Below are 20,032 nucleotides of genomic sequence, written 5' to 3'. Positions count from 1 at the left end.
TGGCAGCCACATTCCCGTCCTGAAGATGAAAAGTTGTTCGCTAGGCAGTGAGTAATCCCTTCCTCCTGTGGGAGAAGCACCCAAGGCAGAAACATGAAGGAAAAAGTAAATTTCCTACCTATGGGAAAACACTTCCAAGTTCATGCACTGTGAAATGACTAGGCCGGGGCCTAGCAAACACATAAGTGGATGCTCACAGTCAGCTATTGGATAGATCACAGGGCCCCCAATGGAGGAACTAGAGAAAGTATCCAAGGAGCTAAAGAGATCTGCAACCCTGTAGGTGCAATATTATGAACTAACCAGTACCTGGGAGCTCTTGTCTCTAGCTGCATATGTATCAAAAGATGGCCTAGTCGGCCATCACTGGAAAGAGAGGCCCATTGGACAGGCAAACTTTATATGCCCCAGTACAGGGGAACGCCAGGGCCAAAAAGTGGGAATGGGTGGGTAGGGGAGTGGGGGGGGGGTAATGGGGGACTTTTGGGATAGCATTGGAAATGTAATTGAGGAAAATACGTAATAATATATATATATATATATATATATATATATATATATATATATATATATATATATATATATAAAGAAAGAAAGAAACATGAGTAGTAGACATGATAGTGCATGTATCAAGGGGCTGAGGCAAGATCTTTGCAAGCTAGAAGCCACCATAGGCTCTGTGGTAATGTCATATCTCAAAAAGAAGAAAGATGCCAGGGAAGCTTAAAATGCAAATAAAAGTTCTATTGCATATTATATAATAGTTTATATATAATATTATGTAACATTATAATTTATAGTATTATTATATAATTATATTACATATGCATTTATAGAATTAAATTATATATTTATATAATTATATATAACTGATGTAATGTATATTATATACTTATATAATTAATATTAAATTATATAATTAACATTAAAATATATTAGAGTATATTGTAAATATTATATATAATATAAAATTAAAAGTTTATATATCTCACATTTTTTTCCATTTTTTATTAGGTATTTAGCTCATTTACATTTCCAATGCTATACCAAAAGTCCCCCATACCCACCCACCCCCACTCCCCTACCCACCCACTCCCCCTTTTTGGCCCTGGCATTCCCCTGTACTGGGGCATATAAAGTTTGAGTGTCCAATGGGCCTCTCTTTCCAGTGATGGCCTACTAGGCCATCTTTTGATACATATGCAGCTAGAGTCAAGAGCTCCGGGGTACTGGTTAGTTCATAATGTTGTTCCACCTATAGGGTTGCAGATCCCTTTAGCTCCTTGGGTTCTTTCTCTAGCTCCTCCATTGGGAGCCCTGTGATCCATCCAATAGCTGACTGTGAGCATACACTTCTGTGTTTGCTAGGCCCCGGCATAGTCTCACAAGAGACAGCTACATCTGGGTCCTTTCGATAAAATCTTGCTAGTGTATGCAATGGTGTCAGCGTTTGGATGCTGATTATGGGGTGGATCCCTGGATATGGCAGTCTCCACATGGTCCATCCTTTCATCTCAGCTCCAAACTTTTGTCTCTGTAACTCCTTCCATGGGTGTTTTGTTCCCAATTCTAAGGAGGGGCATAGTGTCCACACTTCAGTCTTCATTCTTCTTGAGTTTCATGTGTTTAGCAAATTGTATCTTATATCTTGGGAATCCTAGGTTTGGGGCTAATATCCACTTATCAGTGAGTACATATTGTGTGAGTTCCTTTGTGAATGTGTTACCTCACTCAGGATGATGCCCTCCAGGTCCATCCATTTGGCTAGGAATTTCATAAATTCATTCTTTTTAATAGCTGAGTAGTACTCCATTGTGTAAATGTACCACCTTTTCTGTATCCATTCCTCTGTTGAGGGGCATCTGGGTTCTTTCCAGCTTCTGGCTATTATAAATAAGGCTGCTATGAACATAGTGGAGCATGCGTCCTTCTTACCAGTTGAAACATCTTCTGGATATATGCCCAGGAGAGGTATTGTGGGATCCTCCGGTAGTACTATGTCCAATTTTCTGAGGAACCGCCAGACTGATTTCCAGAGTGGTTGTACAAGCTTGCAATCCCACCAACAATGGAGGAGTGTTCCTCTTTCTCCACATCCTTGCCAGCATCTGCTGTCACCCGAATTTTTGATCTTAGCCATTCTGACTGGTGTGAGGTGGAATCTCAGGGTTGTTTTGATTTGCATTTCCCTGATGATTAAGGATGCTGAACATTTTTTCAGGTGCTTCTCAGCCATTCGGTATTCCTCAGGTGAGAATTCTTTGTTAAGCTCTGCACCCCATTTTTTAATGGGGTTATTTGAATTTTTGGAGTTCACCTTCTTGAGTTCTTTATATATATTGGATATTAGTCCCCTATCTGATTTAGGATAGGTAAAGATCCTTTCCCAATCTGTTGGAGGCCTTTTTGTCTTATTTCTACTTTTAATTGGAGGACTAGAGTAAAATATCTTTCTCCTTCAGAAGGGTTTTCTATTATTTTTATGAATGAGTATTCACAGGTTTCATTACGACATTTTCATACTTCTTTACCATTCTCTTTCATCATACTCCTTCCCATTACCCAGTTCTTCTTTAATCAATCAGACAAGTAAAACCCCAGGGATACCACTGTCCCCAGGATTCAAAGAAAAGACAAATATCTAAGAATTAGCAAGTGAGACATAGCTGTGCAGTTGACAGTACAGAAGCACAAGCCTTGGAAAACATAAATAGATAATAACATTTATTTCATTTAATAATAATAATAATAACTACCCCAAACAAAAAACTGGACAAAAAATAAAATAACCCTTTTTAGCTTATGCTGACTGAAAACCTAAGCATAAAAGGCTAAACTAAAGGCCAATAGGAGAAGATGCAATTGAATATACCCATAGCCCCAGCATAGTGGAATTTTACAAACAAGACTCAAAATCAAAACTGGGGTAAATTTACCAACACCCATGTAGCTAACAAAGTGGTCAGAAAACTGACTGACTACATTTAGAGTTGAAGACTGACGGGTAGTGGTAGAGCATGCCTTTAATCCTAGCACTTGGGAGGCAGAGGCAGGCTGATTTCTGAGTTCAAGGCCAGCCGGGTCTACAGAGTGAGTTCCAGGACAGCCAAGGCTATACAGAGAAACCCTGTCTCGAAAAACCAAAAGGAAAAAAGAAAAAAAAAGAGTTGAAGACTTTTCCATAATTAGGATCATCAAAGCTACCTGCCAATCAGAAAAGGGCAGAAATAAAGAAAACTGAGCCAAGTCTACTAATAATAACAGAAAAAAACTCAGTGAGAGGTTTAGCCTTCGGAATCCACAAACATGAAAATCAAAATTCTAATCAGATAATTATATATATATATATATATAGATATACATATAGATATACACACATATATATATATATATATATATCAGATTGATAAACAGTGCAAAGTGGGCTAATACAAGGTAGATGAAGTGAGAATCTTCATGCTACTGCTCTTGGTGAAGTGTCAACACGCCGTTGGAGTTTATTATGCTCCCTGCATGTGTCCAGTTCCCCCGGAATGCTAGGCAAGTCTGAGATCAGTGAGAGGATACTCTCACCTAGCAGTTTTATGTATGTGCATCCAGAATGGCCTCACACATGTGACAGAGTGCTGCAGGGAACGCTCACTGTGTCCTCCAGTCAGTTCTATGAGTACACACATCGTCTCCTATTGGCCTTTAGTCCTGCCTGTTATGCTTAGGTTTTCAGTCCAAATATAAGCTAAAAGGAGTTATTTTATTCTATTTTTGCTTGATTTTTTTGTTGCTTTAGAGGGGTTATTTTTAATAAATGTTGTTATCATTATTATTAAATAAAATACTCAGGACGCTGCTGGTGGTCCATGGAGAGCCGATGAGAAAGGGCAGAAGTGTGAAGGAGTAAGATAAGTGTGCATGAAAAGGGAAGTGGATTCATCTCAGAAGCAGAAGGCTAAGTGAAAACATTTGAGAAAACACACCACACCACCCAGGGCTTACACTGCTTTTCAGTGGTACATTATTATGCTAAGACGACACATGGAAAGTGTATTAAAAGGATGTACATGTGTTTCATTTAATGCAGTAAGCACTTTGAGGGAATGCAGTAAGTGAATTCAAAGAGGAAATAAATCCACAAGGAAAGCTACACAGGACTAAAGTACAAGCTACTGAGGCTAATCCTTCGTGAACCAAAAGCATATACCTTGACACGGAAGAGAGATTGACACATTCCAAAACTTAGTTGAGAATGAGCTGTCATGTGTTTTTATCCTGTGTGTGTGTTCTTGTATGGACAGATGCATGTGTGGGTGAAGGTCATTACTTCGTCACTATCTAGACCATGCTTTGGGGGTTTTGTTGCTGTTTTTTTTTTTAAGAGAGAGGGGGGGGGGAAGGAAGGAGGGAAGGGAGGGAGGAAGAGAGAGGAAGGGAGAGAGAAAGAGAGAGAGAGGGGGAGGGAGAGAAGGAGGGAGAGAGAGGGAGGACGGACAAAGTCCCTCACTGGCCTAGAGCTCATTGAGTAGGCTAGGCTGGCTGACCAGATACCCTCAGGGATCTTTCTGTCTCTGCCTCCCAGCACTGGGACTGCAAGTATACACCACCAAGCCAGCCAAGCCTGGCTTCCTGTAGTGGGTTATGGGGATTGAACTAGGGTCCTCAGACACTTTATTGACTCTTTCTCCAGTTCCTGTTTTCAACTTTATCACTCTTGGTTTGTCCTTCCTCTTCCTCACCCCTAAAGGGTTGCTGGCTCCTCACCAGGTCTCTGCAAAGTCGGAGAACATGGACAACATTCTAGTGACCTGGCAGCCTCCTAAGAAAGCTGATTCTGCTGTTCGGGAGTACATAGTGGAATGGAGAGCTCTCCAACCAGGGAGCATCACGAAGTTTCCCCCACACTGGCTGCGGATCCCCCCGGACAACATGTCTGCTCTGATTTCAGGTGCCTCCCTACTCCCATTTCTTCTAGAGGGTCACCAAGGTCCCCTTTATTTGTGTGCTAGCTAGTTTCGATACAAATTATAGAGTTATCTGAGAAGAGGGACTCACAACTGAGAAAATGTCTCCATAAGCTTAGTAGTAGGCAAGTCTATGGGGTATTGTGGAAGAGCCCATCCCACAGTGGGTAGTGACATCCCTGGGCAGCTGGTTCTGGGTGCTGTAAGAAAGCAGACTGAGCAAGCTATAATACACAGCATTTCCCCCTGGCTTCTGCACAAGTTACTACATCCAGGATCCTATCGTGAGTTCTACCCTGACTTCCTTGGATGACAGACTATAAGCTATCTATGGTGGTGCACACCTTTAATCCCAGCATTTGGGAGGCAGAGGCAGGCAGATTTCTGAGTTCAAGGCCAGCCTTGTCTACAGAGTGAGTTCCAGGACAGCCAGGGCTACACAGAGAAACCCTGTCTCGAGGGACAAAAATCAAAAAACAAAAACAAAAAAAAAACACTTATCCTCTCCATGATTTGGCCATGGTATTTTATCATAGCAATAGAATCCCTAAGACATTTGGGAGACTTCAAGCATTTTTGCCTTCAGTTACAGAGGGCTACAATGGTATACTAGGGTCCTAATTAATGGGAACTTAGAGTCCATCAAGACTGTCCTGTAAGTCAGGTGTAGGGTGATTTAGCACTTGGAAGGTAGGTAAATCTCTGTGAATCCGCAGCCAGACTGGTCTATATAGTGAGTTCTAGGACAGACAAAGCTGAAGTGAGACCTTGTGTTGTTAAAACAAAACAAAACAAAACAAAACAAAACAAAAAACAAAAAGACTGCCCTCAGGACTGACTAGAGGATCAACTGATTAAGAAGTCTCCTGGTTTTGGATGGCTTATGTTCCCTAGCACCATGCCCAATAAGATGAAAGAATAATTGAACCAAGTAAATACACAGAGAGCTAAGTTAACTTGTCAATATAACAGGTACCTTTTACCTTTGTAAAGTCATCTAACTCAAAAATAGTTTTTGTGCATTGAGTCGTTATTTTAAACTCATCATACAGATGACAAAACCAGGAGATCCTCAGTCCCAAACCTGCTCGTTGTCATCTGCAAATCTAGAACTAGTATATGATAATTTGGATCTCTGTTGCTGAGTAAGTTTTCCATTAGGGATTACAATGAAGGGAAAGTAGCTGAAAACACAGTACAATGACTAGAAAGAACTTAGTGTCAGTTTAAGCGTAAGTTCAGTATCCTGGTTCATGGTCTAGCTATACTGACAGCCTACCCAAGTCTGAGTCCCTGTTCCTTCTCTAACAGATGTGATGTCTTAGATTATTGCCGGGCTCCTCTTTCTACATCTGAGTGATTATGAGGACTGACTGTATTAATATATGGAAAATGTTCTGAACAGCACTTAGCATATTTATAATACTGGAATTTTTTTATCTAACAAGGGATTATGATTAAATCTGTCAGAAATGAGAATTGAAGGGGCATGCTGGTACATCCCAGCCAGCACCCAGGAGGCAAAGGCAGGAGGATATCTGAGTTCAAGGCCAGACTGCTCTACATTGTGAGTTCCCAAACAGCCAGGGCTACATAGGGAGATAGAGACCTTCTCAAAAAAGAAAGAGAGAGACAGACAGACGGAGAGAGAGAGAGACAGAGAGAGACAGAGACAGAGAGAGACAGAGACAGGGAGGGAGGGAGGGAGGGAGGGAGGGAGGGAAGGAGGGACTGAAAAACTGAACAGGTTTGCCAGCTAAAGTCTATATTGTTGTTACACTATGAAAACAATTACCTCTTTGGGGGGGGGGTGGGTATACAATCTACTTAAGGTAAGGTATACTTGGAGAAAAGCACCATATTAAATAATAATATATGAGCTGGTCCTTGACTGTGTGCCTCTTGTTTGGCCTGACTGCCCAGACTTCTCACAGGTGAAGATCCCCTTAATAACCTTTACAGAGGAGGCTACATGCAGAGAGCATCCAGAGAAGGAAGAGCGGGCCACTGAGAGTCTAGAAGTTTTCATTTGGAAACTGTTTAGCCTATGGCAGAGAAATGTAGAAGGGGTGTGGTGGGTAGTTTGCTTGTTGTTGCTGGTTTCAACATGTATACATGCAAAAGTGCGTGTGTTTCCTTGGTTGGTCTGGAGTGCAAGAAGACTCCAATGCTGAAAGAAAATGGTAAGAAAAGAAGGCATCAATTTAGTTGTTTGAGTCACAGCAATCCTCCTGCCTCTGCCTCATGAGTGGTAGAATTAAAAGCATGCATTACAACACCCCAGCAGGAAGCATCAATTTTGAAAGCAGCTTTGTGACTTTCTTCTGGGATAGCTGAAGGCTTTACAGTCATACCAGTTTCCCTCAGGGGCTATCCCACCCAACAACTTAAATGGAACACGGATAGGAAGCGCACTGACTAAACCGGGAGGCACTGTCAAGATTCATTCCCTGTGGACAATTTGAACTGTGCCTTTCTTTTGGAAATCAGATCATTCTCTACAAATATCTTAAAGCAGATGATGAAAATGTTCTTCATACTTAGTAAAATTAAATATTCACAATCACTTTTGAATTATGCATTTAAAAAAACCAACTTAATAAAGTTGTAAAATAACATTATTAATATTGTTCTGCCAATTGGAAATACTTGATTTTCGATCTCTTCCTGTTAAACTGAAAATTTCACTAATTACTAGTTAGCACAAATTTAAGTCGTTTATTCCCAATGCCCTTACAAGCTTTTTCTAACTCTGGCTGTATGGACAGAGTCAGATATTCTAGCATGAACCAGAGTGAACCTGATTCCTGAATTGTAGGCTGGTGGACCTACAGACTATCATTACCATCCTGTCTGTCCACTGTATCTCAGTGTCTGGAAGTTCCCTTCTGCCACGGGCTAGTCTCGGTGCCTACATAATGACTCTCGGTTACATTATTCATGGAGGAGTTGTCTGCTTTGTCCCATCTCTGAAGTGAAACTAAATCTCTGCCGGGTAAAGAAAACTGTAAAATAGCTTATAAACAGAGAGACAAGGCCTTTGCCCAAGGGTGCTGTGTATAGAGATCAGCATAGTGGCAGGAAAGGAGTTTGGAAACCAGGACATCATGCAAAGGAAATGAGAGTCTTCCACAGTCTTCCACACATGGGCTTCCTCCACCGAAGTCTTAAAGTGGGGAGTAGATACTACTGTGGGATGTGTATACAGAATCATCCAAAAAAAAAAACCCTAAACATCACTTGTGATTGATATAGTAGTGTTCTTGCTCACATTTTGCTTTGCAAGGCTCGACAGGAACTCCCAGACCTCCACAGGGTCCAATGTTTGGTTAGCTCCTCCCAAGACATGGGGCAGAAGAGCAAACCAAATACTGAAAACAGAAACTTTCAAAGTATGATTCCATATCTTTTGTTGCCCGTCAGCCTGGATCTCATGGCCCTCTCCAGACCGAGCAGGCGAGTGTTTCCTGCACTTTCTCTGGTTTATGGACTCAAGTCAGAGCCCATCCTTATGTGCATCTGTTCTCGTCAGGCTCTCTCCCACGATTGGTAGAGTGATGATTTAATGAGCTTTCAAGTTTAAAAAAAAAAAAAAGGCCATACAAAATCTAGTAATTGTGTGAGGTAAAAGTCCTCTGCACCCCCAAAAGATATTAAACCTAGTCAATTTTTAGTGTACAGGACACAAGTAAGCTATTAGCCTGATTCTAAGCACTTGGTACTATAGTTACCTAGTAGGAGTTATCTCTCACTAGGTAATTTAGACTTTCGGGGCTAAAGGGATGGCTCAGAAGTTAAGAGTAATTCCTGCTTTCCCAGAGAACTCATGGCAGACAGCTCACAATCGCCTGTAACTCCAATTTCAGGGATCTGATGCCTTATTCTGGCTTCCATGGACACACTAGCCCACCCATACCTACACCCCACCCTCCATACACACATACACACAAAACTGACAATAAACTGTGGGAAAATATGTGGATACTTATTTATTTATTTATTTATGGAAAATGTGGATACTTATTTATTTATTTATTTATTTATTTATTTAGAAACAGGGTTTCTCTGTGCAACAGCCCTGACTGTCCTGGAACTGGCTGGTCTTGAACTCACAGAGATCTGCCTATCTCTGCCTCTCTGCCCCTCTGCTCCTACCCTCTGCCCTCTGGCATCTGCCTCTGCCAAATGCTGGGATTAAAGGTGTGCACCACCACTGCCTGGCAAAGATTTGGAATTTTAAAGGAACATCACGAGGTGTGTTATGAAAGGACCCTTCCCAGGCAGAACAATAGGGGCTTTGGGCAGGGGAAGAGGCACTTAATTTCTGCAAGGATGTTAGAAAGTTGCAGAGTATGGCACTTACAAGCTAGAAAGGGGCACTGACATTTCTGGAAGTCACCTGAGTCTTTGAGGCTCCGAGATCTAATTGGAGGGACTCAGAGAGCTGAGGGCAGGCACCAGGGGCTAAACTCCTCTGAAGCCACTCCTTAGTCACATACCAGGGTGCTGTGGCTGACCCCGATGAGCATTGCAGAACTAGGAAAGCCGCCGGGGTCCTTATGCCTGCAGGACTCCAGCTGCTCTATGTAAACCACAGATGAAGGATTCATTTGTAGACGTCCACTATTCTGTACACTTGGGTTTGTATAAATCCTCGTGGAGCTGCCATGTATGTCTGAACCCTTGGCCTAAGGAGGGAGACTGCTATGAATTTAAAGCCAGTTTGGGCCACAGAGCAAGAATTTGTCACACAAATAAAATCTACCTGGAGACATGGCTCGGTGGTTAAGAGCACTGACTGCTTTTCCAGAGGTCCTGAGTTCAATTCCCAGCAAACACATGGTGGCTCACAACCATCTGTGATGGGATCTGATGCCCTCTTCTGGTGTGTCTGAAGACAGCGACAATGTATTCATACTAATTCAAATTAATAAATAAAACTTCTAAAAATAAACACATACCAACAGTTTTCTTGGAAATGATACTTAGAAGCTGGCATAGTGGAAAAAAAGATGCAGGGAATCTAGCATAAGCCATTGCTCTACCCTCAGTCCACACTGCTCATTAGTCTTGAAACTAAAAAAAAAAAAAAAGCTAAAAATGGCTTGGATCTAGGGATTAACATGACTCTCTCTCTCTTGCAGAGAACATAAAGCCCTATATCTGTTATGAAATCAGGGTGCATGCACTGTCAGAGAGCCAAGGAGGGTGCAGCTCCATCCGGGGTGACTCCAAGCACAAAGGTGAGCCTTGGGATCTTTCAAGCTGGTTAGTGTTTTAGATTTGGAGGGTGACAGAAACCTCTTGTGTCCTTTTCTGCCAGCACCAGTGAGTGGCCCTCACATTACTGCCATCACAGAGAAAAAGGAACGCCTTTTCATTTCCTGGACCCACATTCCATTCCCGGAGCAAAGGGGCTGCATCCTCCATTACAGAATATACTGGAAAGAACGAGACTCGACAGCACAACCTGAGCTCTGCGGTATGTGTGAAATCCTAGTGCATTAGGGCCTCCTGCTTAGATGCCGGGAAAGCACAAGCTGGGGCCTGTCTTCACTACACACAAGTGAGAGCACTAAGTCAGCACTTGTCAAGTGAGTTGAATGACGAAACCTAAGACACCTAAAAACACAAATACACATGTGCAAAGTTACTGAGTATGCGTTCCGTACTAAGCAAACGGTTAAAGACAGAGAGATGAGGAGAGTGGACTAGGCTGTCCAAGTGCCTGCTCAGAGGGAGAGACAGCCCCAGGATGGCTTAGGAAGGAGAGCTTTACACAGTGAGATGCAGACTCAAACCAAAGGACAAATAGCAACCCTTGTGTTTTTGATGAACTGGTGAACAAACACATAAAAGACAGGTAAAGAGTAAAGCAAAATCCAATTTTGCAACCAAAACTCATGGTTCAGCATGAGTTATTTAACAGATAAGGAGGAATATGGCACTCAAGAAAGCTCAAAGTTAGAATGGTGTTGATGAGGTTAGTCCTAGTAGTAGAGCTTGAGAAATAAACACACAGCAAAAGTACTTCAGTACTAGTAATATACACCCACGAGGTCCAGGAACACATTTGGATAGTTTTTAAGTCTTCACATATGCAATTGCCATCATATTATTTTCTTCTTGGAATGGGTAAAATACAGCTCTGTTTAAGTAGCTATCGCTTATAATTGTTCAACAGCTGCAGAAAGCAAACCCCTTACAGTAAGTTCTGGTAGGAGCATTCTCTCAGATGGCTGCAGGAACTGCTCGTGCACCTACGTAGTCACTTGTCAGATCTGCTCTTCCAAACTTTGATCTAATCAGAGCTGGTTTATTTTTAGTTTTGCCGCTTCTTGGCTTGCACTTCTGTTTCAGAAGCAGTTGGCTTTCTTTCAGGTGAATTTGTTAGAAAGGAGGAGCATTTTCATTGGAGTTACTGACCCAAAAAAATCTAAGGCTACTTGAATGGCAGCTCCAGAGCTCTGCTGCAGGAGCACTCACAAACCTTAAAATGTATGTCTTCTCTCTTGACCTTTCCTTCAGTTATGACTCTCACAATTCACTTTTATAAGTAGTTTTGAGAGAAAATAACTTCTTGGGCTATTTCCTCCAGAAGGAGAAATATCACTCACACACACACACACAAATGTACTTGGGATCTTTTTCTGTATGGACCTGCATCTTCGATGATCTTTCCACATCTGTCTCTGCAGAGTTGACTCATTCTTAATTGACAGCTCTGTAAACTTAGTCATTTGTTAGCTAATCTGTCACCAGACCTGCCGGGGTAAGTCAGTTTTGAGAGGCCTCCTAAAGGCTGACTAATCATCTGGCCTTTTCATGGGCTCTTTGGGATCCTTCCTGTAATATCTGCCCCAGAAATGATTTCCTTTCAGCAAAATTTAAACCAATGCCTATTTACAACCATAAAGATCAGTATGGTCAGTTGGTCCTGTAGCCATCGCTGTATGTTAAAAATAACCAACCATATTTTGTCACAGAACTGATGCATCTAAAGCCTACACAAGAGTATTTTAAAATAAGCTACAAGATTCACAGTTTGATTTTTATACTAGTCTAGATTAGATCCCCACTTACTCCAGTAAGTACTTACTGGTAAGCTCCATTCCCTATCCCCAGAGTCTTCAGTATGCAGAGAGGTAGGAAAGTCTAACAAGCACTACTGAAGGAGAGTACAACTGGAAAGCACTACATTTAGTATCTATTCTAGACGGTGGGAAGTGTCAAGGAGAAACAAGACACCTGGCAAGAAAAGGGCCCCAATACCAGGAGAAATGTTGCCAGTGCCAAAAGAGAGGGGCTGGAGCCTATCTGCTTGGTTTAGGTACCCAGTCCCAGGGAACTGTGCAAATGCACATGGATATATCAGTTCTTTGACACTAGCTCTACCTGAGCAGGTGAGGTGAGGTGAAGAGTTAGATGCCCTAGCTTCTCAGTGCACACAGCCTGTTGTCTGGATGTCTGCCGGCGTGGCTATATGCAATAGTGCTCCAACGGTAAGCACACCTCCCCTCTGTAGGACACATGACACTGCCTGGCTATTTTTGCCAACAAATTCTAGGTAGTCAAGGGCACAAGTTATGGCAATTCAATCACCTCCCCTCTAGAACACTGCCAGAGAGATGGTAGGTGAATACCATACTAAGCATGGTATTCATTGAATGACTGAATAGATTCCCAGTGACAGTTTGACCTGGTCTTCTTGACCTTCAAAGCCACTGTCTTTCAGATGGATGGCAATGATCACATCCTCTAAATTCATCCCTTTATCACTGAACCACCCGAGTTTACAATTTCACCTGCTGAGGCTTGAAGGAATCCTTTTATCTCTTCCAGGGATCACAGCCCAGAGGCAGCAAGACCTGTCTTTCCTGCTGGACTTCTCTCATTACACAACTCAGCCTATTTTGCTAACAAAACTGCTGACTCTAGCATTCCCAGCTCCCCACAACAGCTGCTATTTTTGTTCTTCAAACATGCATATGCGAATGAACGTTACCAGCCCAGCAAATCACAGAAATCCCTTCCTTTCTGCTCCCGTGTTTCATTCTCTTCCCCAGCTCAGGACACCTCACACAGTTGGACAGCCGACACCCTGCAAAATGAACAGAAGCTTTTCCTAAAATTCATTTTTTTTAATTCCCTGCTTTAGAAGTAGGTAACCCACACACTCCCACATGCACGTGTGTGCTTACACATTTATAGTGCTTAAGTCTGTATAAGCAATTTCACCAGGTTATACCAACCCTTGCAATTTTCCACAAGGCGTTTTTCTTAAGAGGTGATAAAATATAGAGCTATTCTGATAGTCCCTATGAAATGATCTGCTCAGGCCTCGTCCCTTTTCAGTGGGGCACAGGGACTATTCCAGGGCCTCTTCTTACTACCTTTGTAAATAGGAACAGCAGAGTGGGCAAAGGTTGTAGTTGCTATCACGTGGTTCTCCGAGTTGGTGCAGCCAGCAAGCATCTGTGTCTCTTCATGAGTCTGTTTATGAAGTTAGATACAGTGCTAAGTTCCAGTTTCACCACTGCCCTCAGCAGAGGCACAGGCTGACAGAATGAGCCAGTAGCTACTACTGTTCAAGTTCTGGCCTCATTGATAGTGGGGATAAAACCAAGGAGACTGTAAGTAGGAGGAAAGCACTTTAAACACAGCTACAGACTATACCCCCTCTGCCTTGATTTTACAGCCCTCTCTCCTTTGCCTCCCACATGCTAAGATTACAGTTTTGTACCGCCAAACACAGCATTTTCCCCCAGCTGTTGAAGGTCACCCTGAAAGCCACCCCAAACACTGTGAAAGATTGTTTCCTAAAGGCTCACTCATATCTTAAAAGAGAAAAGCTGCATCAGTAGATTGCTCCACACACTCTACCTTGCGGAGAAACTATAGGAGTGTTGAAAGCATAAGGAACTGCAATCTGGGAGCCAAAGAAGCTTCATCTCTGTACCATGACTCTGTTTTTCACGATTGTATGTCAAACTGAAGCTAGGCACAGTAAGTTCAAGACCAGAGCCTAACAGAAAGAAATCAGCAAAAGCGCAACAAGAGCGTAATCTAAAAACCCCGAGTAGGGGCTGGAGAGACGGCGCAGCCGTTAAGAGGATGGGTTGCTCTTTCAGAGGCTGTAGGTTCAACTTCCAGCATCCACACAGCAACCCATGACTGTATGTACCTCAAATTTCAGGGATCTAGTGCCCACCTCTGGCCTCTGAGGGCACCAGGCATACACTTGGTACACAGATATAAATGAAGGCAAAACACCCATACACATAAAGTTAAATGAAATAAAATTCTCAATATTTCATTAATTTGTAAACTTAGATTTTAAAAAACTCTAGCATCCTAAAAGTAATTTTATACTATTTTCCTCAGTAATAATCAAATGACTTGGTAAATATGAGAAATACAGTCATAGGAAACAAAAGAATTGCTCCAACTAAACAGATTCATAGACAAGGAGAATAACAATTCTTTGAGAACTTTTCTATCACAGGCAAAACTGTATGCTGCACTAACAAGACCTCATAAGTGACCATGCCTCTTGAAGTACTAAGTGCTGATAGATTTTGAAACTTTTAAGAGAGAAATATATGGAGCTGGTGAGATGGCTAAGCGGTTAAGAGCACTAACTCCTCTTCAGGAGGTCCTGAGTTCAAAAACCCAGCAACCACACGGTAGCTCACAACCATCCATAGTAACATATGACACCCTCTTCTGGTGTCTAAAGACAGCTACGATGTACTTACATATAATAAATAAATTCTTAAAAGAGAGAGAAATATGTTTCTCTCTCAAAATAAATGATGCATTAAGAATAAAAATGGGTGAGTACCCTCATTCAATTATTTTTCTTTATACCACGTTTTCCTTTATCTTCTTTTCAGAAATTCAGTACCGACGCTCTCAAAACTCACATCCAATAAGCAGCCTACAGCCCAGGGTGACATATGTCCTATGGATGACAGCTGTGACAGCTGCTGGTGAAAGTCCCCAAGGAAATGAAAGGGAATTTTGTCCACAGGGTAAGAAACTAAAAACAGCCAGTCCACTGTGGGCTCTGACATAGACACATTCCCACAGGACTTTTCTTACCTCACTAGTGAGTTTCCTGCAGACATTTCACGCTTGCTGCTACCTTCAAGTTGCCCTTCCACCCTACTGTCTGCTTGAAGACCGTGCCAACTAATTTTTCAAAATGCAGGAGAAATCCTTTCCCTCAGGCAGGAAGCCTGATGAGGCTTATGTCCACTACTGTATACTTCATCCACACTTGTGAGCTGGGGGAGGGGGAGGGGCTTTAAAGCCTTTAGAATATATAATTGAGCCCCATAGGGTGTTTTTTGGTTTGGTTTGGTTTTTGGGTTTTGTTTGTTTGTTTGGTTTTTTTTTTGTTGTTGTTGTTGTTTTTTTGTTTTTTTGTTTTTTTTTTTTTTGAGACAGGGTTTCCCTATATAGCTCTGGCTGTCCTGAAACTCACTTTGTAGACCAGGCTGGCCTCGAACTCAGAAATCCGCCTGCCTCTGCCTCCCGAGCGCTGGGATTAAAGGTGTGAGCCATCACGCCCGGCCCATAGGGTCCTTCTATCTTACTAGATAATCAAAAATGCCTAAGGTCCAGAGGACTCCAAAATATCAGACTTTTGAAGAATTCACTGAAGATAACTCAGTAACAAGATTTGCTCAATTTCCAGGCAAAGCCAACTGGAAAGCATTCGTGATATCAAGCATTTGCATCGCTATCATCACGGTGGGCACGTTCTCAATTCGTTACTTCCGGCAAAAGTGAGTTAGTTGCACCCCCCCCCCCAATTTAATATATGGACTGTGGCTGCATGCATGCATGTATCAGGTGTGTGCATATAAGGGGAAGCATGCAGCTATGCATAGGTATGTGGAGGGCAGAGGAAGATGTTGAGTGTCTTCCTATATGCTTTCAGCCTTATATGCTTTGAGGATCTTTCATTGACTCCAAGGTTGACATTTTAGCTAGGCTGATGACCAGCCAGCTCCCAGGATTCTGTTGTTTCCTCCCTGCAATACTGAGTTTACAGGCACACACAGCTGGCAATACCTGGCTTTTATGTGTGTCGCAAGGAAGTGAACCAGATCCTCATACATGCACAGAAATACTAGTACCCACTAAGAGCCATCTCCCCAGTCCTATAAATGCATTTCAAAAATATAAACCATCACTGCAGTGATAGGATAAATTTATTCAACCATTGTGGCTGAATGCATATCAAAAATTTTAAAAGTTTACATTTTAAAATCCCCAAAGCCAAAATCCATGTAAGCTGTCATAGCAGGTTCTCAGCTGGATAAAGAAACCTAGGTAATGGGTTGCTTTTGTGGCTCCATGGTTGGCCCGGACAATTTTCCTAGTGCACTATCCTGACTTGGATGAGATGTTGCACTATATCATCCCATAGCTTCCTTGTGAGCTTTCACTCTGTGATCTCACAGCTGTGTGCCACTATATTCTACAATCGAGGGAAATAGGAAAAGAGTGACAATACGTCCCCTTTCAGGAGCTTTGAAGAAGTTGTACATGATACTTTTAGTTAAATCTCAATAGACAGAACCTGGTGAGGCAAGATGGATTAACACTGTAGTCTTTTAGCTGAACTTACTGTTATTTCAATAAAGCAAGATCCTGAACTGTAGAAAAAGGAGGAAATAAGTCAATGGCAATGAGCGCTCTGCTCCAAAGATACATTACACAGTATTAAATGGTGATTATATTTGGGAACAAAACGATAGGTGACTTTAATTCTATTTATTTGATAAAAAAATGGGCTGACAAGATAGATCTCAGTGGGTAAAGGCACTTGTTACCAAGGCTGATGACTTTTGATCTCTAGAACCCACTACCAAGTTGTTCTTTGACTTCACATGCATAATAGCACATGCAAACCCACACCAATACAAAATAATAATTTAAATCCTTTTTAAGCGTAGTCTTAAAAAAGAACTACATTGGGATGGAGAGATGGCTCAGTGGTTAAAAGCATCGACTGCTCTTCCAAAGGTCCTGAGTTCAAATCCCAGTAACCACGTGGTGGCTCACAATCATCCATAATGAGATCTGAATACAGCTACAGTGTACTTTGATATAGTAATAAGTAAATCTTAAAAAAAACTACATTGTAAAAGAAAAATAATCAGTTCATTTTCAACACAAAGATGTCTTCAGATGCCAAGTAATAGGTACCAAATAGAACTAGCTCAGTATTCTGTCAGCTAGTGCACTTTGTCTGGCAGATCTATCAAAAGAGCCTCAAAGTAGAGGTCTTTAAGAGCTGGGCATGGTGGCGCATGCCTTTAATCCCAGCACTCAGGAAGCAGAGGCGGGTGGATTTCTGAGTTTGAAGCCAGCCTGGTCTACAAAGTGAGTTCCGGGACAGCCAGGGCTATACAGAGAAACCCTGTCTCAAAAAAAAACAAAACAAAAAAACAACAACAACAAAAAAACTACTTTGGAAGGGGCTAGAGACACTGGCTCAGCACTTGAAAGCACTAGTTGCTCTTTGTATGGGGGTCAGGTTCATTTCCCAGAACCTACATAGCGGCTCATAGCCATCTGTTACGCTAGTTCCTGGGGATCTGGTGCCCTCTTCTGACCTCTGGAGGAACCAGGCAAAACACTCTTACACATAAGAAGGCAAAAACAAATAATTTTCTAAAAAGACTTCGATAAAGTTTATCTCAGGAGTCAAAGAGAATCACATCCAAACGACTACTACCCACTATTGCCAGATAGCGAATCCATCTAACACAGTGGTCCTCAGCTATGGGTCACAGCCCCCTGGGGGAGGGGTGTTGAATAACCCTTTCACAGTGGTTGCATGTCATATATCCTGCATATCTGATATTTACATGATTCATAACAGCACAACATTATAGTTATGAAGTAGCAACAAGATAATTTCATGGATTGGGGTAACTACAACATAAAGAACTGTATTAAAGGGTGGCAGCATTAGGAAGGCTGAGAACCAGGACCTAACCTTTCTCATCAAAGTTTATCAGTCTTATTGGTTTAAATAATGTGCATTTATAAGTTTCTTGAATTTTTCCTCATCACATTAAAAGACCTATCTTTATGTTACTATGTTAATAGTATAACCACTGTTAACAGATATTTCTCTAGAATACCTTTTTCATAGCATTTTAAACACTATATTCAAGTTATTACTCTTATCCTACTTAAACCTTCATTGTAACAATTTTATCATAAACTGTAAATATTTTTATTAGCTCATTAGTAAGATCCCCAGGTCTATGAACAATGCCTTCTACTTGGCTCTATTTCCAGCATGTGCCACCCTACTGGTCACATATTTAGTTTAATGCTATTTGCTGAATTAATACATGGCTAGATAGTGACAAACCGCTAAAAATTAAATGAAAACAAATTTTGTTTTTAGTTTATTTAGCAAATTCTAAGTGGCCGCAGCATGCCACCAATCCAAGGAAGCCTTAGCTAATGCTTTTTTTGAGGGATTGCAATTTGCTTTCCGAACAAAAGATTCTTCTCCCATGAATTAACTGCATTGAAAGACTGTGCACCTGTCTTTGTAGACATATTTAACTAAATGTAACTGTTTTCTTATCTGTAGGGCATTTACTCTCCTGTCTACTCTCAAACCTCAATGGTATAGCAGAACCATTCCAGATCCAGCAAACAGCACTTGGGTAAAGAAGTATCCCATTCTGGAGGTAAGGTACAAATCACATTGGCAGCCAGTGTAGTGCTAGTGATGAACACAGCTAAGGAACCCCCACCCCCACCCCCACCCCCACCCCAGGCAGGAAGGAAATTCTGTGGGTGAGCTGAGTTGCTAAGGAGCCATCACGAGAACTTCTGAAGCCCATGAGCACAAAATCCACCAGGCTTTATTCTCCCATGAGCTTCCATGTTCTTCCTCACTCCAACTTATTTCAAAGAGAAAGCAAGTGGGTCTTGCCAATCAGGCCAGTCCTCAGATAACTGATCCAAACTCAGGGTAACTGAAGTTAACTTTCCCAATCCTGCTGAAGCACAGCACAGAGGAACAAACAATTGGCTTTGGGTTTTGTGGGAAGCCATATGTAAAGCTTTATGAAAGAGCTGGCTCAGCAGACAAGAGAATCTTTCCTGATGCTGAAGACTGAAAATTTTCTTCAAGATTCTTCTCTTGAATTATTTCCTTAAGCCAGAAGCCAGTGATCCTGCCTCTACTTAAAGGAACTGATCCTAGGCATCTCTGCTTTAGGACTGTAAATCAGTGCAGCGTTTTTGCCATTGGGTCTGAAGGGTCCGACCTGTTGCTACTCTGTGTGTGTGTGTGTGTGTTGGGTATGCTACTCTGTGTGTGTGTGTGTGTGTGTGTGTGTGTGTGTGTTGGGTAACTTGTCCAAGTTATCTAAACACCAAGCACCATTATATTGCATACTACAGCAAGAATAGAACTTTACTCTGTAGCTCTGGTTGGCCTCAAAATCATGAGATCCCAAATGCCTCAGGCTCCCAATGCTTGGAGTCCATGTCCATTTCTTTTCAGTTTTCATTTCCTTCCCAAGAATAACCATACTTGAAGACTTCTATTAAAGGATTTTTGTTTAGGTAACAAGAGCAAGTATAGTGATAATGACACAATGGTCAAAAGACACAACAGAAAGCCACAAAGCTTTAATAAATGCCTTGCTGGTGTGGATTCAAGTACCAGGATTTGAACCAACTGAGCTGAACATTAGAATGTTTTAGGTATAGAAGCCTAAATCACAGTGGGAGCCAACTCTCTCCTAGGTGAAAGCACTGCTCTTCATACTATAACCATGAACTCTGATTGGGAAAGAGAGACAAAGAGATTCTACAAGCCCTGATAAAATGCTAAGATGCCCAAAGGTTTAGACAGTAGAGTAACAGAAACTGTCATATAAACACATGCCAAAAGTCACATGGCAGAAGTACATTCACCACAATGTAAGTTCAAGTAAAACATGCATGAAGACGCCTATATGTGCTTAAAGGGTTTTTTAACCATGTCTAAGTGTATGTGGTGATGGTAGTGGTGTTATAATCTC

The 20,032-nt window shown here is 41.8% G+C and overlaps 1 protein-coding gene and 1 non-coding gene across 4 annotated transcripts in view; both read left to right on the top strand.

The window, feature by feature from the left end:
• Positions 1–20,032, top strand: part of Il12rb2 (interleukin 12 receptor, beta 2) — a 90,308-nt gene that overhangs the window by 62,397 nt on the left and 7,879 nt on the right. For all 3 annotated transcript variants that reach the window (XM_006505617.4, NM_008354.4, NM_001311141.1), the window contains 6 exons: positions 4,739–4,939; positions 10,100–10,198; positions 10,279–10,437; positions 14,852–14,989; positions 15,658–15,748; positions 18,586–18,685. In XM_006505617.4, the coding sequence (XP_006505680.1) occupies positions 4,739–4,939; positions 10,100–10,198; positions 10,279–10,437; positions 14,852–14,989; positions 15,658–15,748; positions 18,586–18,685 (788 nt within the window). The remainder of the gene's footprint in view (positions 1–4,738; positions 4,940–10,099; positions 10,199–10,278; positions 10,438–14,851; positions 14,990–15,657; positions 15,749–18,585; positions 18,686–20,032) is intronic.
• Positions 10,772–10,899, top strand: LOC115490490. Its single transcript, XR_003956642.1, has one exon. It is a non-coding gene; the product is annotated as a small nucleolar RNA SNORA40 (small nucleolar RNA).

Source organism: Mus musculus, chromosome 6 (genome assembly GCF_000001635.26).
Source record: "Mus musculus strain C57BL/6J chromosome 6, GRCm38.p6 C57BL/6J".
Lineage (NCBI taxonomy): Eukaryota > Metazoa > Chordata > Mammalia > Rodentia > Muridae > Mus > Mus musculus.
The sequence above is the reverse complement of the archived record's forward strand: the minus strand, read 5'-3'. Positions and strand labels throughout refer to the sequence as shown.